Below are 26,099 nucleotides of genomic sequence, written 5' to 3'. Positions count from 1 at the left end.
GGACAATGCAACAACTTAAGCTCATAAGTAGTAGTCATGGACCAGCCAAGGGAGTCCAGAGGTGAGAAGGACCCCCACCATTGGAAGAGAGAGGGGGGGGGGCAGTCTGAGATGGAGAAAACACAGGCTCTGGCATACATGACAGGACCCCCCCCCCCCCCCGAAGTAAAGGAGAGGGGGGAAAAAGACCTGCAATGCGGCAAAGACCCTCCACCCACAATGTGATTATGCATGAGCTTATGCATATTTACCAGCTGGAAAGTATAAGATGAGAAGGCAAATAAAGAGAAGGAAGTGACTCAAAGAAAGAGCAAACCCGAAGCAGCCCAGTACCCCCTGCTACCATAGAGGGAGAAGACTAGGTGTGGCCCTGAGACCGGAGATGCCCTGCTGGGATCAGTCAGATGCGCAGTCTGAGGCAGTGATGAGCGGAGAGCAGCCCAGGAGCTCTGCCAGTACCAGACCCATAAGCCAGCCCCCAGATAGCCTGCCAGCTCTACCAGTACCAGACCCAGAAGCAAGCCTTCTCCCCTGCCCACATTCTCCAGACCTCCAGCCAGAGCTGCTTCACAGATGAACAGAGGGATATTGCCTGAAGATGGGACTAGGGGTAAGTAAGTAGCCATAAGTATTAATATATTAAGCAGGCTAAGGTTTATGGCATGTTTGAAACCACCCATGCTACAGAACTTTCTTTAGGGAAAACTGGTACTTAGTAGCCAGGATGTTAGAGAAAAGTACTGTTATCTTCTAAATGCTAAATCCTGGCAAATTTGATAAATAAAAGTCTGATTCTGAGGAGAACACATTTTCTTTTTCTTGAACTTAGGATCGTGAAGTGAAGTGAGAGGGTAACTGGAATTGTTCTGCAGCACACAGGTCCCTGCACTGCTAAACTTACTTACAAAGGGGATGGAAAAGCTCCCTTATGGAATAAGGCTAAACAGATTAGGGCTCTTTAGCTTGGAGAAGAGATGACTGTCAGACAAACCTGATTGATTTTTTTTATTGGACTAAAGAATTGGATCAAGGAAGAGCTCTCGATGTAATCTATTTGAATTTCAGCAAAGTTTTTGATATGATGTCACATAGAAGACTTGTGAATAAAATGAGAAGCTTGGAAGTGAGTGCCAAGATGGTGGCATGGATTACAAACTGGTTGACTTGATAGGAGACAACGTATAATGGTAATGGAACCTACTCTGAAGTCAGAACCGTGTTAAGCGGAGTGCCACAGGGATCGGTATCAGTTCAGTTCGATATCTTTGTGAGAGACATTGCGGAAGGGATAGAAGGTAAAGTTTGTCTATTAGTGGATGATACTAAGATCTGCAACAGAGTGCACATGCCTGAAGGAGTAGAGAGAATGAAAAGTGATTTAACAAAGCTTAAAGGCTGGTTGAAGATTTGGCAGCTGGGATTCAATACCAAGAAGTACAGAATCATTCATCTGGGATGCCTTAATCCAAAAGAGCTGTATGCGTTAGGGCTGAAAGATTGATGTGCACGGGTCAAGAGAGGCACCTTGGGATAATAATGTCAGGCGATCTGAAGATGGCGAAGGTGATAGCTAAAGCCATAAGCATGCTGGGCTGCATAGAGGGAGGAATAACCAGCTGGAAAAAGGAGGTGATAATGCCCTTGTACAGGTCCAGGATGGAGGCAGTCCAGAGAAGGGCGACCAAAATGGTGTGGCACAAGTATCGGAAGATTTATGAGGAGAGGCTGAAGGATCTAAATATGTATAACCTGGAAGACAGGAGGTATAGGGGAGATATGATACAGACCTTCAGATACCTGAAAGATTTTAATGATATACGAACTTGCAACAGTTTCTGTTGAAAAGAAATCAGTAGAAACTAAGGTTCACGAAATGAAATTCCAGGGGGGGATGACCTGCATGGAGCAGCAGTTACTACCCTAGACAAAAAGGTATGGGATCACTACCCTTAGCCAATAAGCCTTGATGCTATTGACACAACTGCATTTTTTTTAATGTTTAACCACCCATACAGATTGATGAATTTTTCTTAACCCCTTTTTCTTAGTAATTGAAACAAAAAACCTTTTGTTTTGACACAACTGCCAACATTGCTCCCTTCTTTGATAGCAGGGGAATGGGGAGGAAGAGGAATTGGATTCAGAGGACAACTAACACGGACCCTGACTTTTACAGTCTGGGGTACAGATACACAGACATAAGAGAAAAAGCACAGGGCTGCTTCTATGGCCAAGTTCATAAGCAAAACAGGTCAACCAGCACTGTCTGAATTTTCAAGAGGGCTCATCACCCAGTAAAAATGTTGTTAGCTGTAAATTTTTTTATGGGTTATGATAAGGCTTGGGGGTAACCCGCATGGCGCGTTTGATACTACCATAAGAAGCTTGCTGGGCAGACTAGATACCATTCAGTCCTTTTCTGCTGTCATCACTATGTTACTAGATTACTGAGAGGGGATATGATTGAGATTTATAAAATCATGAGTGCAGTGGAACGGGTAAACAGGTTATTTACCCTTTCTAGTAACAACTAGGACTAAGGGATACTCCATGAAAATAGCAACTGGAAAATTTAAAACAAATCGTAAGAAATATTCTCTCACTAAAACAGGGCTTAATTTGTAGACAGAAAGGAAGTGGACCTGTGGAGGGGGTGAGATGAGCCAGATTTGACTCGTGCAAAGGGGCGGGACCAGGGCCAGGTGTGAACTCTCTCTCTCACACACACACACTCACATCAAAGCCATGTGGCTGCCCTTATCTCAGGGTAAGTAAGCTGCAGCACTCTGTTCTTTTTTGCCTCCTTGAATGGTTGGGGGCCATAAAGGATCCATGCAACTACTGTTTCTTTAAGGGAGCCAGAACTGATATACATGGCCGGCTCTGCTCCGTTTTCTTAGGTCCCAGCAAAAAGGTGGCTGAACACTGTTCTGGGTTGTTCTGCCAGACTTTAAGTCCTTGGTAACTGACACAAAAAGGAGTTGAAGTAGCCTAAATCTGAAAGCTGTGATCCGTAATGCCATTTATTAAGACCAGGGCTGAAGCCTTGACAATTGGCATTACTGCTCACAAGTTTCAAACTTGTGCTAATGCAAACCTTTTTTTGTGTGTCTTCTTTGCTCTGTGGTGTCTGCTTCAATATCAGCCCTTCCTCTTCTGTGGAAGGAGAAGTGTGGGGAGAGAGGAGGAACAAGAGGGGAAGGGCTGGATAAGAGAACAGAGTGGCTGTTGGCTTCTCTGTGTGCTTCAGGATCAGCTCCCCTCTGCTCTTCCCTGCAGGCTGCCTGAAGCTGGAGCAGGACTGCATTTCACACCATTTCCCCACAAATTAAGCCCTGCACTAAACATACAATCAAGCTAAGGAATCTGTTATCAAGGCAACCCACATGGTGGGGTTCAGAAGAGGATTGGCCAAGTTCGTGAAGGAAAAGTTCTTATACAGTTATTAGCCAGGTGGACTTGGGAAAACTAATGCTCCTACCTGGAAGTGAAATACAAGAAATAGATCAACTATTGGGGATCTACCAGGTACTTGTGATCCAGACTGGCCACTATCAGAGACAGGATGCTGAGCTTGATAGACCTTGGTCTGACCCAGCATGGTACTTCTCCTGTTCTCTTTCTTTCTTTTGTTCATATGCCTCCTACATCCTGTCGACTGTTCTGATTCCTGTCAGTTATTGTGTGGTCTCTCCCAGACCAGATCAGCTGCAGGGAGCAGGCTAAGTCAAACAGACACTGATATGGGTGTAGGGTTTTTAAGCTAGGGACTGGTTTTACTGCTTGCTTATAAATCGGGACAGTATTTTTTAGGATTAGATGGGAGTGTCTTTGGTTATTTGAAAGGATTTTAGGAATATTATTTGTCAGTAGAGTTTTTTTTATGTAAGACTTTTTTAAAATGTGTTTATTTTTTTACTAAATTTTATGACTTTCATTTTCCTGTATTTCTATGTACTGCTCTTTGTACATTACCTTGAGCAACATAGGAAAGGCAATTTAAAATATAAATAAATATAATATCACTTTACTCAGATATTTCTTTTCTGTAGGGATAACCAAGTCCAGGTAAGTTATTCTCCTACAGTCAATCCCAGTAACAGCACACACTGATATCCAAGTTACTAGGAACACTGAACTCTTCAAGATGTTCTCTTCACTAGCTCACAGACTCTTTACGTGACAAGATATTTTTTCACTGTGGCGAAACAGGGGTTTTGCATGCTTTTGTAGTTTATTTTTCTGCCCTGAGACACTTTTTCCCCAGAGAGCTCATTTCCTGTGTGCTGGCCTGCAGGTGGTGTTTGACCTCTGCCCGTAGTTCAAGCAGAGGCTTTAGATGCTATCTTGACTGAAGATGGCTTTGATCAGCATACACATCCCAGCAGCCCTGGGTGCATGTGACACTGAAACACCCTGCAGTGCCATTGGCCAAAAAGCTTAACTGTTAATCCTGTGTGCCCTGATTGGCCCTGGAGACAGAGAACTCGCCCTGAAAGTTCTGAAATTCTCTAGTCTAGACTGGGAGTGCAGAGGGAGCAGATCTCTGCATGGAGGCCCTGTTCAGCTCCTTTTTCCTGAGCTCCCCAGGCACTAAATAGGTAGTGAAAAGTGTTCAGTTAACTTTTGCAGTATAATCCTTGTTGTTTTACCTGTTTCTGTTTGCAGTTTAAAAACTTTTAACCGTTCACTGTTCCTACTTTTTCTTAATAAACATATTACTTTGTTAGCTGTGCCTGTCTTGGGCTGACTAATGATCCTGGTATTGTACATATCTGTCTATGGGGCCATCCTCTCTTCTCCCTGATCGTCTCCTTCCAAACTCCCCTCTCACCCATGATCACTGACTGAATCCAGGAGCAGGAGGAGCATAGCCAGAGTGCCTCAGGTGACCTCCTCGGACTTTACTGCTGGGAGCTGAAATGCCAGCATGTCCTGTGCAGTTCAAAGTGTGAGAGAAGGATGACACAAGACAATGTGTGAGGGGTTAGGTCAGGGGGAGGAAGGTCAGTGCATTTAAATGTGATTGTATTTTAAGATTCCTATTAGTATCCTGATCAAAATTATTGTAAGGCGAGTTATATATTTTACAATTTTAATTTATATGTTTGATGCATTTATTATGCATTTTATTGTCTGTACATTATATTTATATTTGTAAACTGTCTTTGAAAAGCGGTATATCAAGCTATTTTCAAGACTATGCACGCTGTTTGACTACCCTCGTACCCCCCCCCCCCAACCTGATCAATTTCCGCCAGAAATAGTAGGTACAAATGTACGCAGAGGTTTTGCACATCCTTATCCTGCAAGGAATTTTCAAAAGGTAAAAAAAACTACCCAGGCGGTTTCCCATAAGCCATGAGGGTGGAAGGTGCTAAAGAGCACGCGCCCCTTGCAACACCGCGGGCTACCAAACGCTGCCCCCTCCCCGTGTACAGGAAGGGGGGGTGGGGGGAGAACAACGTTCATATTACCCGCATAGCTGCACGGGTTGTTTTTACTTTGAAAACTATCCAAGGACAAAAGGAAAAATTGCCTGCAGAGATTTGCACCTTCTCTTTGCATGGGTCCTTTTTTTTTTTTAGACCAAAACCAATCAAATAGGTTTGCTCCCCTGACCTTACGCTGCCCCAAGAATGCCTCCACTACAATATGGACGAAGATATGAGGAGGCTGGAGCCATACCAGTACTTTTACCCGCCTACAGGGTGGGCATTTCCAGGGACAAAATGCTATTATTTTACATGTGGAAAATGGTTTTGAAGTTCACTCTCCCGACACGCTATAAGAACTTCGCGTTCTCCCTCCTGTGGGAGAAGCAGGGGAGAAGCACAGCGGCGACATATCTACAAACCTTGATGAAGGGGTTGCGAAGGTCCATAATCCCCTTCATGGCCATGGAGACTGCTCGAGGGAACGGCGTCTGGTCGTCGTGCAACGCATTCAGTTCTAAGCCAAACGCTGCCTGAGAAGAACCGGAGAAAAGAGAGCTGCTCAGTTATTGTACTGCTTTATGTTCGGGTGCCCCATGTAGAACAAAGTGCGGTAGCCCCCTCAGGCGGTTTGTTGATCTTATCACTTACACTGCAAGGCTTGCTGGCACTGTCTTCTGGCTCCTTTTGTACGCTGAAGCCTTCACCTGTAAATCCCACTCCCTTGTTCTGACAATCAATTAACCTCCGAACCAAAAATACAGGTCTTTAGTTCCATGAGCGTTGTGGCTTGAACAGATTTGCCAGCAGGGGTTGTCACTTCACTGAAGTCAACCCTTGAAGAGGCTAATCCAGTTCTCGCCTTAGATGTGGAGTAGTTGTTCCCTACTTTTCTTAGGAAAATTAGAACTATAACTCCACGCATGCATGCAATAGGGCAAAACTAGGACTGGATGAACCAATTTAGGTTGACCTGAGTGAAGTGGCCACCCTACTGGACAGATTATTTTTATTTTGTCGAAAGCCCTACCAACTTTCAGGGTACTCACAGAAAGCAGCCAAAACCCTTTCACAACCCTGCACCCCAACATACAGGTTGATACAGTTATGCCGCGTTAGAAAGAGTGCGGCAGTGCCAGGCGCACCCTCGTTCCCCGCACGCACAGTTCTCTTCACCTACCGCTCGATACTCTCTTCAAATTGCATGCAAATGCATGCCGCGTCTGCGAAGCGTTAGGCGAAGGTTAGGCCCGCGCAACCCATTTTACTGTATAGAGCGCCTATACCAGTGATGGCTAACCTATGACACGCGTGTCAGAGGTGACACGCCGAGCCGTTTTGGCTGACACGCGCAGCGTTTCGAGGACTATAAGGAATTTTATTTTTTTTTTATCGGCTGCGCCGAGCCTTTTCTTTTTCAGCTGCGCCGAGCCTTTAAATGTGTTTTTTAGTTTCCCCCTACCCTCCACCAATGCCCCCGGGCGCAGGGAGGCTCATGCGTCGCAGTGATGAGGCTCAAGACAACGCGCTGATGCTCCTCCTTCCTGCCTGTGCGGCCCCGGAAGTAAACGTTGCCGGAGCCGCGTGGGCAGGAAGGAGGAAGCGAATCAGCGCGTGCAGAAGAGGAGGAGCCGCCGCGGGTCGCTGCGAATCCCAAGTCGCAGCGGCCCAAGAAGAGGAAGAGGCCCGGTAGCAGGGCTGCCGCGGCCCGAGAAGATCAGGGCCGCTGCAGAGCCCATCCTGCGGCGACCCGCGAAGAGGAGGCCCAGAGGTGAGAGAGAGGCTGAGGGCCCGTAGAGTGCGTGTATGAGGTGAGTTGAGAGAGAGGACCTGAATGTTTGCAGAGACAGCATGTGAGAGCCTGTGTGTGTGTGTGTGTGTGTGTGAGAGAGAGAGAGAGAGAGCATGTGCCAGTGAGAGCCTGTGTATATGAATGATTGTATGAGAGAGCATGTGCCAGTGAGAGCCTGTGTGTATGAATGATTGTATGAGAGAGAGCATGTGCCAGTGAGAGCCTGTGTGTATGAATGATTGTATGAGAGAGAGCATGTGCCAGTGAGAGCCTGTGTGTATGAATGATTGTATGAGAGAGAGCATGTGCCAGTGAGAGCCTGTGTGTATGAATGATTGTATGAGAGAGAGCATGTGCCAGTGAGAGCCTGTGTATATGAATGATTGTATGAGAGAGAGCATGTGCCAGTGAGAGCCTGTGTATATGAATGATTGTATGAGAGAGCATGTGCCAGTGAGAGCCTGTGTGTATGAATGATTGTATGAGAGAGAGCATGTGTCAGTGAGAACCTGTGTGTATGAATGATTGTATGAGAGAGAGCATGTGCCAGTGAGAGCCTGTGTATATGAATGATTGTATGAGAGAGAGCATGTGCCAGTGAGAGCCTGTGTGTGTGAGAAAGAGAAATGCATGTGAGAATGAGAACCTGACTGTGTGTTTGAGGGAAGAAGATGGAGAAAAAAGAAACAGAAAAAAAGACAATATAAAAGGAATTGGCAAAAAAATAAGAAAGGGAAGGTGAAAAAAAAGCCTGTGACCAACCAATTAGAAAACTAAGATCAGACAGCAAAGGCAAAAAAAAAAAAAATGTACTTTTTAGTGATTGGCACATGTACTCTTTGGGAATGTGCAAGAATAGCACTTTCTCAACGGATCTCACAATGTATGAGATCAGCATGGAGAAAGTGGAAGCCCACAGGGCCTGCACAGAGGAGGCAGCAGAATGGACTTCAGTGTCAGTAGCAGCAATCGGCACCTCCGCAATAGCCACGCGGCATCAGTGACAGTGGCAGCAGAGGAATGAGAGAGGTTCTGAGGTTGCTGGCAAAAGAGAGGGGGGGTCTACCTTTAGTGTGTGAATGTGTATGAATGGGACTCTGCCTGGAGAGGTGTATGTGTGTGAATGCATGGGTGCCTGCCTGGGGGTCTGTGTGTGTGAGAATGAATGTGTGCATGCCTGGGAGATGGGGAGGGAGTGTTGTGAACATGAATGGGAGCCAATAAAAGAAACCGACTGACAGATGAAGTTTGTAACGCTTGCTTGGACTTGAAGTGTACGAAATACCAACCTTCAATTGAAGATTTAGCCAATGAAATTCAGCAACAAAAAAGTCACTAAGCAGGTAAGGTAAAGAATTATTTGTTTTTGCTTTATTAATAAATACAGTATATATATTAAAATTATAACTTTGTTGATTAGAGCTACAAATATCACAAAATTATGGATTTTTCTAGAAGTGACACACCACCCGAGTTATGCTCGGTTTTTTTATGAATTTTGACACACTGAGCTCAAAAGGTTGGCCATCACTGGCCTATACAGTATCCTGGGTGCGCGGGCCTAACGCTTCACGGCCACGCTGGTATCTGTCATTTCAAGTGACATTTGAAATGACAGGTACCAGGAAGTGGACAGTTATGTTTTCCGATGCTCGGCAAACTTTCCCCCAGCCCCCGCTCACCTGCCCTGGCCGCGTCCGGTCTCCGGTGCAGCCCCAGTCCTGTCCCCTCCTCCCGAAGCAAAAAAAACAAACCCGAAAAAGTAGCAAGAGAGCGAGGGGAGAGACGGGCAATCCTAGGCTCGGGCCTGCTAGTCCCTTCTCCTCTCCTCCTGAAGCAGGGCGCGAAAAGCAGCCTTGCTCCGGGAGGAGGGGGGGGGGCAGTTTAAAGCGACTTACTTTTGCAGCCCCCCCCCCTCCGGACATCGGCGACGACCGCGGCTCCAGCCTCCAGCTGTCAGACAGACGCATCGCACGTGGGAAAGCGGCCCCTATGCGTGCAATTGGCTGCTCAAGACGTGACGTCACGACGTTTGGCGTCACGGCATGTGACGTCACGTCTTGAGCAGCCAATTGCACGCATAGGGGCCGCTTTCCCACGTGCGATGCGTCTGACAGCTGGAGGCTGGAGCCGCGGTCGCCGCCGATGTCCGGAGGGGGGGGGGGGCCTGCGGTGCAAGGAGAGTAGACGCAACTTACTCCAGCCAGCCCCCACTTCAGCAGCCCCCCTACGGCGGAGACGGCAGTGTAAAGCGAGACGGACCTTCAGCGGAGACGGCACTGTAAAGCGAGATGAACCGCGGAGCAAGGAGAGGAGGAGAGAGAAGACGCAACTTACTCCAGCCAGCCCTCCTCCGGACAGCGGCTCCTCTGCCTCCCAGCTGCCGGTGAAGATAGACGCCCGAACGGGTAGGCCCCTCGTGCAATTTGACCTCAAGGCGTGACGTCGCATGCCGTGACGCCACGCCTTGAGGTCAAATTGCACGAGGGGCCTACCCGTTCGGGCGTCTATCTTCGGGCATTCCTTAAACATTTTTGCATTCTAGCAGTCTTTGCTTCCAAGTTTACTACCCCTGTTGAATGTAACTTTGTTCTTCCTATTTTTACCTATGGTTCTTGTTACAGTTCCCCCTTTCGATGTAAACCGATCTGATATGGTCCTCAACCATGAAGGTCGGTATAGAAAAGTGTTAAATAAAATAAATAAATAAATAAAACAAACAGAGATGTGACCTATATAATCTATTGTGTCAATAATGCTCTGAGAGACTGCTTCTGAATTGCCTTGCTAGTAATCTCACACTCTCCTGGAGTATTCCAGGCTTCATCCAAATAAAGATCTTTCTTTAAGCTGCCGGTATTAAGTGTTTATTTTGATAGCCCACAACAGCGGACACTCTTTGAGGTTGATGCAATAAATTGCGCATAAAAACGTGCATCCAAACTGGGCGCCCATTTTTTAACGCGCACACATTCACCTCTCTTGGGCGCCCGATGCAATATGTAAATGAGTTGCCACGCTAAAACGAACACTCTGGGGATAAATTGCGCATCCCTAGCACATCCTTGGCATCGGGCACCCAGGAGACATGGCTGTGTGTGGGTTACCAAAACGGACGCTCGATTAACAAGCATCCATTTTATCCCGCGCTAGTGAATTTACTGGCACAATATACACGGCCTGGAGTGTGTATATTGTGCGTGTTTATTGTACACCCAGAATGTTTATTTTTTCTGTCAAGCCTTTTTATTTTTTCAGGATGCTGCTTTCTGTGGCGCCTCCTACTTGTATCGCGACAATACTAGGGAGGAGGAACCACAGAAAAGCAGTATTTTTTGTTTTTAAGTACACCCCTTGACGCGCAGCAAGACTTTATGCCAGCTCTGGGGCAGGCGTAAAATCGGATGGGTTAAGAAGTGCACCTTGGGCGCATGGCAATTACCATGGGGTAATTACTAATAACCTCATCTACGTGGCATTTATATGTGACGAGCGCTATTAGTTATGCCTTTGTTTGCATGTGTGTTTTGGGAGGCGCTGATCCCCTTACCGCATCAGGGGTTATGGACGTGTGTCGAAAACGCACATCCAACTGCTCATTAACCTGGCTGGGCGAACCTTATTGCACTGGCTTGTTTGTGCTGATGACTTTGAGAGGCATTAAAATTGCACATCTTCTCCAGGGGGGGCTACCAAAATGGTGCACAGCCTGCACCATAAAACCTAAGAGGAGAGGCTGAAGGACTTCACATAGGAGACAGACATTCAAGTACCTCGGAGATATGCAAATGGCAAGGGGTCCTGCTGTGCCCAAAGGGGGTAGTTTCTGGTGCTATGTAAGAATATATAGAAAGGGTGCTGGATGACTGGAATAGCTTCCCTATGGAAGCAGAAAAGTTTTAGAATTTGTAAACTTACAAGATGAACAGAAGAATCCTGTGGATTCAAGGGTAAAGTCAGAGGTCAGTAGGAGAAAGATACATGTGTGAGATGGGATGGGCCTTGCAGTTATTACATCTTGTGTTTTTATGATCTCTCATATAATAAATTGAAACCAGACTGAAGTGCATTTCTTCTTTCAGATGGCTAGGATTTCAGTGTGAAACATCTGAAGGGCCATCATCATCCCTGTAGTTCCTTGGGGTTTTGCTATTGGTGTGCAGGGTGCACAGAGAACAGTTTCAAGAATTGCAGTGAAGGATACTGAGGAATGAAAACTAATTCCAGGGCCAGGTTTCTGCTCCCTAAGGATTCTGCAGAGGCAGCGTTCACAGCCCCTGCTGAGGATGAGGTAGGGAGGAGTAGTCTCTGCCATTGTACACTGGTGAAGCCTGCTGGCTGACCTTCACTGCAGATGGAGCTACAGGCAGTGGCACCAGTCAGTGAACATCATTGCACTGTCTGAGCTAGGTGAGAGGTTTTGAAACAGTGGAGGAGCAATCTAGTGGTTACAGCAGTAGGGCTGAGAACTAGGGAAGCCAGGGTTCAAATCGCACTGACGCTTCTTGTGACCTTGGGCATGTCACTTCACCTTCCATGCGTAAATGGGCTTTTGAAAATTGCTACGCATAACTCCTTTGAAAATTACCTCTTTAGATTGTAAGCCTTCTGGGGACAGGGAAATACCTACAGTGCCTGACAGTGACTCGCCTTGAGCTAGCAATGAAAAGGCATTAGCTAAATCTAAATAAATAAATAAAAATAAAACAGAAAAAATAGGGGAAAAAATCCAGGGGTGCACTAGATATGGAAATGGCAGTACATAAGATTGTTTTAAATAAATAAATAAAATAAATAAAGTCGGGTATGCATGAAGGCCCATGATGCCATTGCCCCATAGGTGGCCAGTTCTGACTGAACATGGAAGGCCAAAGAAAAAAAAAAGAAGAAGACTTGTCAGATCAAAAGAAAAAGAATCGCAATTCTGTTTTTGGGAGAACCTTTTGAGGTGAAATGTTGCTGTAAGTCGACACTTCCAGAATAATTAAATCCCAACAGGAAACCCTGCCCCATGCTCTGAACAGAGAGCAGAAGCCTAGTCTGAGAGTAGGACGAGAGTTTGTGTCCAAGGAAGTCCTGGTACTTCGCCTCCAGTCTCAGGGCCCTGCAGCAGAACGCGGTGCAGAGAGCGCGGAACGTGCATGAACCTTCACCTTTGTCTGCTCGGCAACTTAACCCAAGCGGCAGAAAAATAATCCTCACCTTTGCAATCACATCCAGGGTCACTCTGCTCAGCAGGTCATGCATTCTGACCTCCGTTCTGCCATCTGCTTTCCCCATCAGATTCTCCGTTAGGTCCTCGGCCTTTTCGTTGAATATTCCCATCAAACCAGTCAGGTAACTGCAGGGTACAGAACGGTCACAGCAGGCAAATTAGTTCTAGTTGTCAAGTCATCCCAGGCATGTCTCAAAGTCATTCAAAGAGCCACATAACCAACTTTACAGACCAGTTACTCCAAAAGGGGGCATGTAGATAGACACCTGTGCACACTGTAGTCTTACTTGGGGCTTATTCCCTCCAAAGGATTAGAATGGCCAGAATGAGAACCCCCACCACCATCTTTCCAACCATATGCTGCAGGTCAGGATGAAGTATCAAGAACTGCAGCAATGGGTTTCACTCCTCTGGAGTATTGTGCCCAGTCCTGGAGGCTATTTCCATCAGGATGTAAACAGAGGGAAGGGCTACCAAAACAGTTCAAGCTCTGCAGAAAATCCCTATGAGATGAGACTTCGGGTCCAAAATATGTACACTCTAGAGAAGACAAGAGAGCTGAGTGGGGAAACACGACAGACATTCCAGTATCTCTGAAGCACCAGGAACGAAGAGCAAATATTCTTCATGGGAAAGGAAATTCTAGAATAAGACAGGAAGCTCCAAGAAGTAATATTAGAAAATATTTCTCCTTGGCAAGGTGGCGATACATGAAGTGGACTTCCGGAAGAGGTGATGAGTCTCAGAACACAAGAAAGCCAAGGATACGCACAGAGAATCCCTAGTTACGAGTGAATCAGCTGGGGTTTAAGGCATTCCAATAGGAAATAGATTGGACAGATTGGATGGGCTCCACTGCAAAAGTTGGAAAATTCTGGGGCAAAGTTTCTGAAATTCTGCTGGAATTGTGCAGCACATTTGCATAGATTTACATATTAAATAATGCAAATGTGTATTTTATAAACAAAGCTTTTTCTATAATTTCTTGTGTTTCTGAATTATTTATTTTGTTCTTTTGGTGGTGGGGGGGGGGGAGGGAAGGAATCTTAATGATCAATGCTGGGAAGGGAGAATGGGAGATGGAAGAGGATTCTCATGGGAAGTGACAAAAAGGAGACAGAGGCAACAGGAAGTTTGAGAAGGGAAAGATCCAAGAATAGAGGGGACAAGTATGAGGAGAGGCGGTTCCTGGAAGAAAGAGGTAGAGATCTGGGATCAGAAGAGGGAGGAAGGACCCACTCTAACATCCCTTCTCCCCATCCCTTCTCTTGAACTTGCACTCCCCACCAAGTCCCTCACTGACACATACATACCCTCCCATCCTTCACTCTCTCCACACGCCGTCCAATCCTCTTACTCACTCACTCCACACCCCCACCCTCCACCAATCCCCTCCCCTCACTATGATCTCCCATTGGCCCAATCTCCTCTCCCCACCTCCTCCTCCTGCCAATCGGGACTTCGCAACAGCAGGAAGAGGAAGTAAGGATACGATGCCTTAGGCTGCCTCCTCTCTGCTGCCCGACACGGAAGCGACACCCTTGCATCAAGCGGGACCCCATTCAGCTTCAGGCAAGAGGAAGAGGAAGCATCCCGAGGTACCACCCTGCTGCTTTCCTCTGCCAACGACTTAGTGCGGGCTGCAGAGGGGAAGAGATGTCCGGGCCACTACCTGACCCCCAATTTCCCACAGGGATTCTGCAGCCCTTACCACAGCGCATCTAGACAGGGATACATCTCAGGGCCCACGTCGCATGGGGTTTATCCTTAACAGTACGGAGAGCAAGAATAATGGGGCAGACTCTAGGGAACAATTGACACTTTTTTTTGCCATCATCTACTACGTTACTGTGTTAAAACAGGAAATTAAACTGCTCGTCACAATTGACAACACACAATACAGTAAAAGAAGAGACGACAATTCTCTCCTTCCAGAAGAGGAACACAGAGTTGTTAGAAATCTTCAGTCAGCCTTGCATTCTTTGGGCAGCAGCTCAGCCATGACAGACTGCAGGGCTTCTTCGGACAGCCTCACTCAGTCCAGTCAGAAGGTTATCCGCTTCCCATCAGCCAAACTTAGCGATTATGTGCAGAAGCTGATATTAGAGGTGTATCCTCTTCCGCCTCCACCCCACCCCCCTCCCAAAAAAAACGGCATTTACCAATGGGGTGGGCTGGCAAAAGCACAGACTTTGGTTCTCCAGGGACGTTACTCCGCGGATAACAGGCGGGGGTACATAGATTAGGGTTTCTCAATCCACCTTGAGCTGGCACAAGGGATGTCACAGTTCACGCACCGTGAGGAAGTCAGAGTTTATGAATGCTTACGTGCGACTGAAGGCAGGATCCATAACTCTTCGCTGTTTATGCCAGTGATCGTAATCTTGGTCAGTCACCAAACCTCTCCCTAAAAACCTAAACACAGAAAGTCATCTTTTTTTTTTAGTCTACAGCAGCATGCAGAGAGAAGTAAACAATCCTTTTCTTGATGACTAAGCTAACAGGCAGGATCGCAATAAACGGAGGAAGGGATGCACCAAACTTTCTACACAATACATTTTCAACAGCCCAAGGAAGAGAGGATGAGGACACGCTGAGGTCCAAGACTGAGTTCAAAAGCAGACAGTGGGGAAAGCAATGTAGACGATGTTACTGTGGCCACCACACCAGGATCTCTACCTTCATGCTGAAGGGTTGCATCATCTGTGACTTCAGGGCTATCACCCAGAGCCGTTCAGTTCCCCCTTCATGGAATTTGAAAGGGGGCACATTTAAAGTGGCCGAGGCATTTTGCAGCCGGGATGCCGGTGTCTCATGAGCGGGATCAGCCCGGCATGAGACACCGACAGCCGCTACTCCTGCCCACGGGGACTTGTGCGCATATGGCACACTTGGACTCTTAAAGGGGACAGTGGTGGGAAAGTCCCTGCGGTGCCCTCCGATGACATCAGCAATGCATCACTATTTAAGGTCTCCTCAGATTCCCCATCCCTGCCTCAGCATCTCGTCTTCTGTCGTGCAGTGCATGCTGCCTAGTGTTTCCGGTTCCCGAGTTCCTGACTCTTCATCCAGCCTTGCCTTGTTCTGCCTTGCCTTCCAGCCTTGCCCTGTCCTGCCTATCTCGTCCAGTGTCTTCTGTGTGTCTAATTCCACCCTTGGCCTGATTCTCTGGATCCTGACCTCTTGCTCGAACCTGACCACAATTGCCTGCTGCCTGGACCTGACCTTGGCCTGGTCCTGATACTGTTACTCTGCTGCCTGCCCTGCAGTTATCTCCTCCACCCTATGGACCTGCCTACGTTCTACTGGCCACCAGAACACAAGACCTCAGCCTGCAGGGGAGGAGGCTTGTAAAGGTGACACTCCAGACTGTCCTGCTACAGGGCGCGTTCGCCAACTGCCGCTGTAGGCCTCAGGGCTGCATCAACCACGCCACAGCACAAAAGGCCCATACACCCTCTACCCTATGCAGTAATCTTGCATGTTTACTCACGTGCTCCGAATCGGAGCTAGGGGTAAATACCACAGCAAACACTTGAAGTTGTACTTGACGGAGACTCATTCTGCAATGCAAATTCAGCTAAGCAAGAGCAAGGGTCTACTCCTGACTCCAAGGTTTAAAGCCACATCAGATCTGAATTCTCAACTCCCAGTTCATCGTTTTCCCAGGAGCCCAGAAGGTGAACTTTTTTCTTGGTGCTCCTTTAAGACAGGGTAGGCAGCTCCGGTCCTGGAGGACCCCAAACTGGTCAGGTTTTCAGAATAACACTAACGAATATGCAAGAAATATACATTGCAGACAACCGAGGCAGTATGCCTGTAAATCTCTCACGTGCATATTTATTAGGGATATCCTGAGAGCTCGACCAGTTTGGAGCCCTCGAGGACTGGGGAATGGATTCCCATCCCTGCATTATGAGGCATCAAAGGCTAGAAACGCATTCTCCAGGACCAACACAGCTTCAAAAATTCTCCATTATTGCTTTTTCACATTAACAAACTCTCAAAATGCTTGGAGATAATTTAAAATCCAGGACTGATGCGCCCATCCAATATGCTCTGGACTCTTTGTAGCAGGATCTGTCAGCTGACAGAAATGCACTTTTATAGCCAGTGCTTTTCCTGGTTAAAAAGGCTTTATGCATAAGCAAGGCACATTCTGAATAAAACTCCACTTTACCTTCTCCCCTGTCCAGCCCAGAGCTAGCACGTCCTCCCCCTCCCCCACCACCACAACAGGATCGCCGGAGACAACGGGGGAGGGGAGTCCATCACCTTCTGAGCTGTAGCCCTTCCCCTGCCTGACAGGCTCTTTAGGCTCCCCGTATTGATCATGACAGGGCATTGGGAGCCTGTGGCTCTCCTACCAGCCTCGTTCCCCCAAGGCCCCTCCCCTCCAGAAACAAACTGCGGCCCAACAAGCTTTCCTGTGCTGGGAAACCGCTGTCTGCGCCATCTTGTCTCCACTCGGCCGGGCCTGCTGCAGAGGAACAGAAACCGCGTGATCGCGGCGCGCACGCAGGAGAGGAGGGGAACACGGCCCAACGCAGCCTCTGGCTCCCCGAGCAGCCCGAAGCTTTCCCATGCTGGGAAATTGCTGTCAGACCCATCTTACAGAAAACACAGAAATGACGGCAGAAAAGGACCAATGGTCCATCCAGTCTGCCCAGCAAGCTTATGGTAGTCTCTGCCGCGCCATACAAGTCACCCCCATATTTTTCAGTTTCCCAGACTGTCAAAGTCAGGACCCTTGCTGGCGGCTGCTCGAATCCTGTCTCCATGCAGCCGGGCCTGCTGCAGAGGCACAGAAGCCGCGTGATCGCGGCCCACGGGAAAGGAGGGGAACGCGGCCCAACGCAGCCTCCGGCTCTCCAAGCAGCCCAAAGCTGCGAACACGAGGAGCTACACTGGCCCTGTCCCCCCAGCCCGGGCCTGCCCCAATGTTCAAACCAGAAACAGCCCAAGCGGTTGCTGCTGAAAGAAATATTAACACTTTTTTTTTTCTTTAAAGAAACAGCAGCCACAGCAAAAAAAAAAAAGGGAATACTTCCCTGCTGCTGGCAAACTTCTGGGAAGGAGCCTTCAGGGGATAAGAGGGAACCAGGACCCCTGGATCTGCTGCGGGGCTCCTCCCCCACTCGCCCGGCTCAACCTGAGGGATGGCCCACGAAGGAACCTAACACCTCAGGGAGCGTCTACTAACTTCTCTTCTTCAGTCCCTTCTTTCTTCTTAACTGCAGGTTTGCACCTCTGCCATCTGCTGGAGACAGGGAAATACTGAGGGGACTGCAGATGGCACTCTCGCTTATGTAGCAGGGCCTCAAAGTTTTTAGTTCTCTGCCTCCACCTGCTGGTGGGGTTCTAAAACCCAATTGTCTGGACTGATCTGGGGTATGAACAGGAACAGCCATGCAGCATCCTTGATTTCATAAGTGGGCCCCCAGAGTGTGAATTTTAGCCCAAGGATGAGCGAAAGACCCGCAGTTGCTGCACAGCCTTTTACCTTAAAATATTCAACAGCATCATCTCTGCACAACTAAAACATTTATGTTTGTTTGTTTGTTTGTTAAACAAAAAACAAAGGAAAATTGGTTCTTACCTGCTAATTTTCATTCCTGTAGTACCCGGATCAGCCCAGACTCCTGGGTTTTACCTCCCCTCCAGCAGGTGGAGACAGACCAATTTCTGTGGACTCTGTCGTATACCCCTGAGGAGCCCCCTGGAGTCTGTCAGTATTCCACTGTACCCAAGCAGAACAATAATAAAGATTCACACTGAACCTCTTCCCCGAAGAGAGAGGAAATGAAGAACTCGTAACTGAAACTGAAAAACAATGCCCTATAATTCTGACCCTGAACAAGGGGGCATATGAAACTTACAACCAGAAATAATGAACTACCGGCCGAGCGGACTCTCCCTGGGTGGGACTCTGGGCTGATCCGTAGTACTACAGGAACGAAAATTAGCAGGTAAGAACCAATTTTCCTTTCCCTGTATGTACCCGGATCAGCCCAGACTCCTGGGATGTACCCAAGCTTCCCTAACCAGGGTGGGACTGCGAGAGTCCCGCTCAGAGAACACTGGCTCCGAACTCCCCAGGCTCAGGTGCCCGGACATCAAGTCTATAGTGTCTCGCGAAAGTATGAGTGGACTTCCAGGTAGCCGCCCTACAAATATCTTGCGGCGCCACCTGTTGACATTCTGCCCATGAAGTCGATTACGAGTGCATAGAATGAGCCTTAAGCCCTGTACAAGGTATGCCGACACGATAGCCTCCTTCAGCCACCGGGCGATAGTTGCCTTGGAAGCTTTCTGACCCCTTCTGGGTCCTCTCCATAAGACGAAAAGATGATCCGTCAAACGAAAACTATTCGTGACCTCCAGGTAACGCAACAATACCTGTTTTACATCCAGCTTTCGCAAAGCTCTGGCCTCTGACGAAGAGGAATTCAAACCTGCAAAGGAAGGAAGCCGTCGACGGCTAGACTGATTTAAATGAAAAGCAGAGACCATCTTCGGGAGAAAGGATGGAACCGTGTGCAATGAAACACCCGCATCCGAAATCCTTAAGAAAGGCTCTCTGCAGGATAGCGCCTGGAGTCCGAAATGCACCTCGCCGAAACAATAGCGACCAAAAAACACCATTTTCAAAGTGAGATCCTTCAAGGTCGTCCGCTTCAAGGGCTCAAAGGGGGCCGAGCAAAGGGCGTGGAGGACCAAATTAAGTTTCCAGGAAGGGCAGGGATTCCGAACTGGAGGGCACAAGTGCTTAACCCCTTTCAGGAACCTAGCCACATCGGGATGCGAAGCAAGCGCCACCCCCCTGCACCTTACCTCGAAAACAACCTAACCTAAGCTGGAACTGCTGGGAAAGTGGACTCCAGCAGGAGAGCAACGCAGACTGCAGAGAACGCATATGAGCAAAGGCTCACGGAACGAGCTCGAGAGTGGAAGCCATCGACCCCAGGACCTGCAAATAATCCCAGGCCGTGGGCTGAAGCATGGAACTGAATAAATCCACCTGGGAAATCAACTTGGAAATTCTCTTTTCTGTAAGAAACACCTTGCCCGAGGCCGTATCGAATCTGGCTCCCAAAAACTCCAAGGACTGAGAAGGAATCAGATGGCTCTTGTCGGGGTTTACCACCCAACCTAAGGAAGTCAACCTCCGGAGGACCCGCTGGACCGCGGTCCTGCACAATTCCTCCGAATTCGCATGAATCAGCCAATCGTCCAGGTAGGGATAAACCAATACTCCCTCGTGCTGCAGGGCTGCTGCTACCACCACCATCACCTTGGTGAAGACCCTTGGCGCTGTCGCAAGGCCGAACGGGAGTGCACAAAACTGGAAATGTTGGCAGAGGATCGTGAACCGTAGGTACTTCTGATGATCTGGACGGATGGGAATGTGCAGATAAGCCTCCGTCAGGTCCAACGACGCCAGAAACTCTCTCTTGTGGACGGATGCTATCACGGAACGCAGAGTTTCCATCTGAAAGTGAGGCACCTTCAGCTTCCGATTGACCTGTTTCAGATCAAGGATTGGGCGAAATGTTCCTTCCTTTTTCGGCACAATGAAATAGATTGAGTAACGCCCACGCCTGATTTCTCTGGCTGGAACTGGAACTATTGCGTCTCTTTTGACGGCACGCGCATGGGGAAACCATAAAGGGGTCGCGGATCGGCCGTGCAAAATCTAAAGTGTAGCTGTGTTCGATTATGCTTAGCACCCATTGATCCGACATTACCGTGGTCCACTCCTCCAGGAATAAGGACAGCCTGCCCCCAATCTTTGGAACCGAGGAGTGAACCGGCCGCCCTTCATTGTGAAGGCTTGGGACCCCCATGAGGTTGAGGGGCTCCATCTCTGGAGGACTGCCGGCCTCGAAAGGACTACGGCCACGTGTTTTGTCCCTGACGAACAATGAGCCCGTGGAGCAGGAGGAGCGAAAACCTCGATTTCCCCGAAATCTTGCTCTCTGAGGGAAAGATCCCATGGTCCTAGGCCTGTCCTCCGGTAGCTTATGGACCTTGTTCTCTCCGAGTGTCTTGATCATATCATCCAACTGCTGCCCGAACAACAATCTGCCTTTGAAGGGCAGCGATCCCAAATGCGACTTGGAGGATACATCCGCTGACCAATTCCGCAACCATAGGAGGCGACGTGCAGAAACTGCTGACACCATCGCTCTTCCTGATGTCCGCAAAAGATCATACTGGGCATCCGCAGTGTAAGCCACCGCAGACTCCAGCCTCCCTACCTGTAGTGACTGGGCCTCTGTAAGTTCCACGGATGCTTGGAAATCCTGGATCCAGTGGAGACTGGCCCGCTGCGCGAAGCTGTTGCAGATGGCAGCCCGGACACCAATAGCCGAAACCTCAAAGATCTTCTTCAGATGTACCTCCAACTTACGGTCCTGCAAATCCTTCAAGGCTGCGGCTCCTGTTACCGGAATAGTCGACTTCTTCGACACCGCTGAGACCGCAGCATCCACCTTAGACACCCTGAGAAGATCCAGCGTGTCCTCTGGGAGCGGATACAACTTATCCATGGCTCTGCTCACCTTTAAGCCCAGATCAGGAGTGTCTCACTCCTTGAATAAAAGGTTAGACACCGAGAAGTGAAACGGGAATGATCGCGCTGCGCCTCGGAGTCCCAGCACCACCGGATCCATAGTAGCCCCCAGTCTGGAATCCTCCTGAGGGGCCTCAATCCCCAGTTCATCTAGGACGACCAGAATAAGGGGACCCAGCTCGTCCTTTCTAAACAAGCGCACCACCTTGGGGTCATCCCCCTCCACCGGAGGGGAGCCCATGTGCTTGGATGGAGGAGCCTGGGTATCAGGGTCCACATCCTGATCCCGATCAGGAACTGGCCGCGGAGAATCTGCCTGATCCGAAGAGTCCGAGGATGTGCTGTCCCTCGGACATACCATGGACCAAAACGGGTGTGTCTCCTTGGGTGCGCCACCCGATTTCAGTGGCTGAATCCGCTTCCGAGCCTCAGAGGAACCTCCTCCTGGCCCTGCTGCCGCAGGAGCCCTGCGAGCTACCTTGTGCCCCTGTGCCTTACCAGCCCTGCGCGCCTTAAAAGCTTTATGCATCAAAAGCACAAAATCGGAGGTGAACGACGAAGAAGACCCTTCAGAATCCTCCCCCTCGTCGTTCACCTGCCCAGCACCAACCAAACCGCCCCCCCCCCCCAGGAGCACTAGGCCACAGCGACAACGGGGGAAGCAGGAGCCAATCCTCTTCAGCTGCTGTGTCCTGCTGCCGCATGGTCCTTAAAATGGCCTCCGATCTCGTACTGAGCTGAAACGAGTCCAGGGCCTGATGTGACAAACTCGGGACACCAACCCCCCGCCGCGATCGTGAAGCCTCCCCCCGTCGATTTCGTGGGCGCAGCGACCCCTGAAGAGCCCTCTCCCCGAGAGAAACTCCGTACAAACGCCGGTCTGGGAGAGCCGCGCGTGTGCGCTGCCGCACGCGGCACAGGCCACACCACGCGGCATAAGCAGGGACCTAAATTTAGCCCGGCCGGAGAGAGAAGCAGGAGAAATCAAAGGCCGACGCGATCGGAGCTGTCCGCCGTCTGAAATCAACACCCGCGGTGAGCAAGCTAGGCCGGCAGAGCAGGAGAATTTAAAGCCGCAGGAGCCCACATTTTTTTTTTTTTTTTTTAAATCTTACAGGGGGCTAACTGAAGGTGAGAGCCCGAGACCCCCGAGATCACCTTCAGTGGGCAGTTACAGGGTCCTCAACCCTCTGCTCCTGAGCCTCAAATACCAGGGGGGATGGTCCCACCAGGACCTGACAACCCCCTGGGAGGCTAAAACGGAGAACTAGCCTAAGATAAAAACTCTGACCCCTCGCTAGTCAGCCGTACACACGAACTACCCGAAAAACATACAAAAGACCCTTAAATCCTAATCAAATCCCAGACTCCAGGGAAGCACCTCTTCCACCTGCTGGAGACAGAAGAATACTGACAGACTCTAGGGGGCTCCTCAGGGGTATACGACACAGTCCACAGAATTTGGTCTGTCTCCGCCTGCTGGAGGGGAGGTAAAACCCAGGAGTCTGGGCTGATCCGGGTACGTACAGGGAAAGTGTGTATTTTTGGCAAGCTAACACTGCTAACCTACAACTCAGTGATGACCAACACTAGATTATGAAGCCCCATCTTCCTGTCAGAAGTTTGGAGAAGGGGCTTTTTATCTGACTACTCACCTTACGCCAAACAAGTTAAAGAGTTGGTTATAGAACACATCCTTTGTGTACTTGGGTGACATCAGGTACTCCTAGAATCAATTCAAAAAGTGCACTGCAATTACCCGTATAGTGTAAGGAAAGACAATGGGGCAATAAAAAAGTGCACATTAAATCATTCAGCAGTGACCAGGGGGCACTCCATGAAGTTAGCAAGTAGCTCATTTAAAACAAATCGAAGAAAATTATTTTTCACTCAGTGCATAGTTAAGCTCTGGAATTCAATGCCAGAGGATGTGGTTACAACAGTTAGTGTAACTGGGTTTAAAAAAGGTTTGGATAAATTCCTAGAGGATAAATCAATAGACTGCTATGACAGTAATTAATAAGCAGTAGTAGCTTGTGATCTATTTAATGTTTGGGTAGCTGCCAGGTACTTGTGACTTGGACTGGCCACTATTGGAAACAGGATTCTGGGCTTGATGGACCCTTGGTCTGACCCAGTATGGCATTTCTTATGTTATTCTTATTTTGATTTAAAAAAAATGCAAAAAGGTTTTGCTAAGAAAATTCAGTGTGCTGTGAAAATGAATCATTCAGTTCCTCCTTTCTAGTTCCAGTTCCTGAGGAGATATCTGTGCTTGAAACTCCTCCTCCTTTCCAGCTTCCACCTTCTGACTAGGACCATAAAACCACAGTGCCAAGCTGCTAACCTCTGGTGAACCTGATGGAGGCCTCACCCAGATATGCGCACAGCATAAGCAGAACAAGAGCCAGCAAAGAGCAACTCCGAGATGGAGAGGCTTTAAAGACAGGGAGGCGAGACCATTTTATTCCAACAGTGTGTAAGAGATTTAAAAGAGATAAAATACTCCAGGGCACAAAAGAAGAGAGAGCCAGGAAGCAAATCAAAAGGAAAAGTGACAGATCTAAGAAACAGGTGAGCTGTTATGAGGAATGTGGTTTGTAACCGATGCTTTAAAAATAATCCACTCCGTTTTAATTTCCTCTCTCCATCCTGTTCCCCTTCCTATTATCTACCAGTGCAGGATTTCAAGCAGCTTGGACTGATTACCTTATTCCCATGACTTTTGGAATGAATGGAAGAATAGACTAGAAAAATAATTTTCCAACTTGCTCTTTAAACATGACCGTGTGTACCCTCTCCCCTCAGATTCTCCTACCCCAGTGCAGGAGTTCCCTGCTGGATTAAACTGGGAGAGGGGCTTCTAGGTGGTTCACTGTAGAAATACTGGGAAGAGGAAATGGGAGGGCAACCCTGGAGGGTAGCAAGAATGACTGGGATGGGCTGCCCCAGTGGCTCTGCAGCAGTGCAATGCAGAGGACCTGAGTTACATTCAGAGGGATACTGCAGTGGCAACGAGGGAGGGAGACCCCCAATCATTGCACAATAGTGACACCTTGTGGCCAGATTCATGACTGTGGTGCTCCAGAAGGAATTCTGGTGCTGCAATGAAAGGGAGCTATAAAAATGGGGGGGGGGAACCCCCCCAGGTAGTTGCAAATGAAGATTCAGAGTTTGATCTCAGCCCCGAGATCCAATACAGCAGAAAGCCAAAGAAGCAGGAGGAAATTGCTGGATTAACAAAAAAAAAAAGAATAATCAGAAGAAAAAATTATTTTACAACAGAAATAAATATTTAAACGGCAACACCCTCTCCCCCTCCTAGAAAAAGCCTTCCAGTTTTACTTTTCGATGAATACTTTTTGTCACCGCTGAATGCTTAGGTTAAAAATATTGGGGCGGATTTTAAGAGCCCTGCTCGCCTAAATCTGCCCAAATCCGGGCGGATTTAGGCGAGCAGGGCCCTGCGCGCCGGTGAGCCTATTTTACATAGGCTCACCGGCGAGCGCAGACCCCGGGACTCGCGTAAGTCCCAGGGTTCTCCGAGGGGGGCGTGTCGGGGGGCGGGCCCGGTCGTCGCGGCGTTTAGGGGGCGTGCCGGGAGCGTTTCGGGGGCAGGCCCGGGGGCGTGGTTACGGCCCAGGGCGGCTCGGGGGCGTGGCCGCGCCCTCTGGACCCGCCCCCAGGTCGCGTCCCGGTGCGCTAGCGGCCCGCTGGCACGCGGGGATTTACGCCTCCCTCTGGGAGGCGTAAATCCCCCAACAAAGGTAAGGGGGGGGCTTAGACAGGGCCGGGTGGGTGGGTTAGGTAGGGGAAGGGAGGGGAAGGTGAGGGGAGGGAACGGGGGTAGGCTGCGCGGCTCGTCGCGCGCCGGCTATACAGAATTCATAGCCTTGCGAGCGCCGATCCAGGATTTTAGTGGATACGCGCGGCTCCACGCGTATCCACTAAAATCCAGCATACTTTTGCTTGCGCCTGATGCGCCAGCAAAAGTACGCCTATTCGTGTTTTTTGAAAATCTACCCCATTATGTTCCACAGCACCGAATAACTCACGATCAGAATGAGTCTGCAGTTCATTAGCGCAGGGTCAGGAAACTGAGTAAAATGAATAACTACTGCCGGAAAAGTGCACAAATATATTTCAAGTGGGAAGGTTTGACTGTATCTTACCTTTACTGCTTCAGGACTCAAAACAAAAACGACTGCCTTGTGGAAAATATTAAGACGTATCAAAGGACCGCAGGTCTTTGTCCTAAAGAAAAAACAGAGACGATAATCAAGGAAGCAAACTGAACCAAAATGCGTAGAGAACCTTGAATTTTCCCTGAGCCAGAACCGGAACCACTATTTTTGGATGCTTTCAGCGTACGGACTCTGCAGTCACTCTACAGAGGGAAACCTCATGCGTCGCTCCCCTTTGAAAACCAGCAAATGCAGAGTCTGTGCGCCAAAAGCTGGTATTTGTTGGGGGTCAGTTGAGGGGGCATGCGTACCACTAAAAATGTCAGTACATGCACGGTTTTACTCTCCCTCCCCCCCAAGCTAGACTCTTTTCAACCTGAACAAACGTCTGTGTGCTGGAGAAGCTTCCGTATACTCTTAGCTGGACAGAGGAAGGCAGTTTGAACCCAGGGCCGATTTACTCAGAAAAATGGTTTGGAAAAATTGCCTTCCACATTTGGAGAGGCAGTAAGGAGAGATCTTGAAAACGGAGAGGATAACTTTCAAACGACTGCTCACAGTGGCATATACACATGCATAAAGGCACACGCAGATTTACGATAGTATTTTATAACCTGCGCATATCTGATACAAGCGTATTATAAAATATGCGTATCTTAACCCTGCAACATATGTGCTTAAATACGCTTACACATAAATACATTCAATGCACTGAGCACGTATACTTTTCCTATTTTAAAAATATACACACCTACATTTTACATGTGAAAATAAAATGGTATTTACGTGTGCAAGTCGGTAAATATTTTAAAACATGCATGCATTTTATGCACATAAAGTAATGAAATAAAGCAAATGTACATCCCCAGGGCGTAGAAAGAAGTCTGTATCACTGAGC

At 48.6% G+C, this 26,099-nt stretch overlaps 1 protein-coding gene across 3 annotated transcripts in view; it reads right to left on the bottom strand.

The window, feature by feature from the left end:
• The window catches only part of LOC115089710 (cholesterol 24-hydroxylase), a 78,800-nt gene that overhangs the window by 34,411 nt on the left and 18,290 nt on the right, over positions 1-26,099 (bottom strand). For all 3 annotated transcript variants that reach the window (XM_029597924.1, XM_029597923.1, XM_029597922.1), the window contains exons 3-7: positions 25,190-25,271; positions 22,673-22,743; positions 14,771-14,857; positions 12,430-12,568; positions 5,858-5,968 (exon numbers count right to left, since the gene is read on the bottom strand). In XM_029597924.1, the coding sequence (XP_029453784.1) occupies positions 5,858-5,968; positions 12,430-12,568; positions 14,771-14,857; positions 22,673-22,743; positions 25,190-25,271 (490 nt within the window). The remainder of the gene's footprint in view (positions 1-5,857; positions 5,969-12,429; positions 12,569-14,770; positions 14,858-22,672; positions 22,744-25,189; positions 25,272-26,099) is intronic.

This window comes from Rhinatrema bivittatum, chromosome 4 (genome assembly GCF_901001135.1).
Source record: "Rhinatrema bivittatum chromosome 4, aRhiBiv1.1, whole genome shotgun sequence".
Taxonomy (NCBI): domain Eukaryota; kingdom Metazoa; phylum Chordata; class Amphibia; order Gymnophiona; family Rhinatrematidae; genus Rhinatrema; species Rhinatrema bivittatum.
Note: the sequence above shows the minus strand (reverse complement) of the source record. Positions and strands in the feature narration are given on the sequence as shown.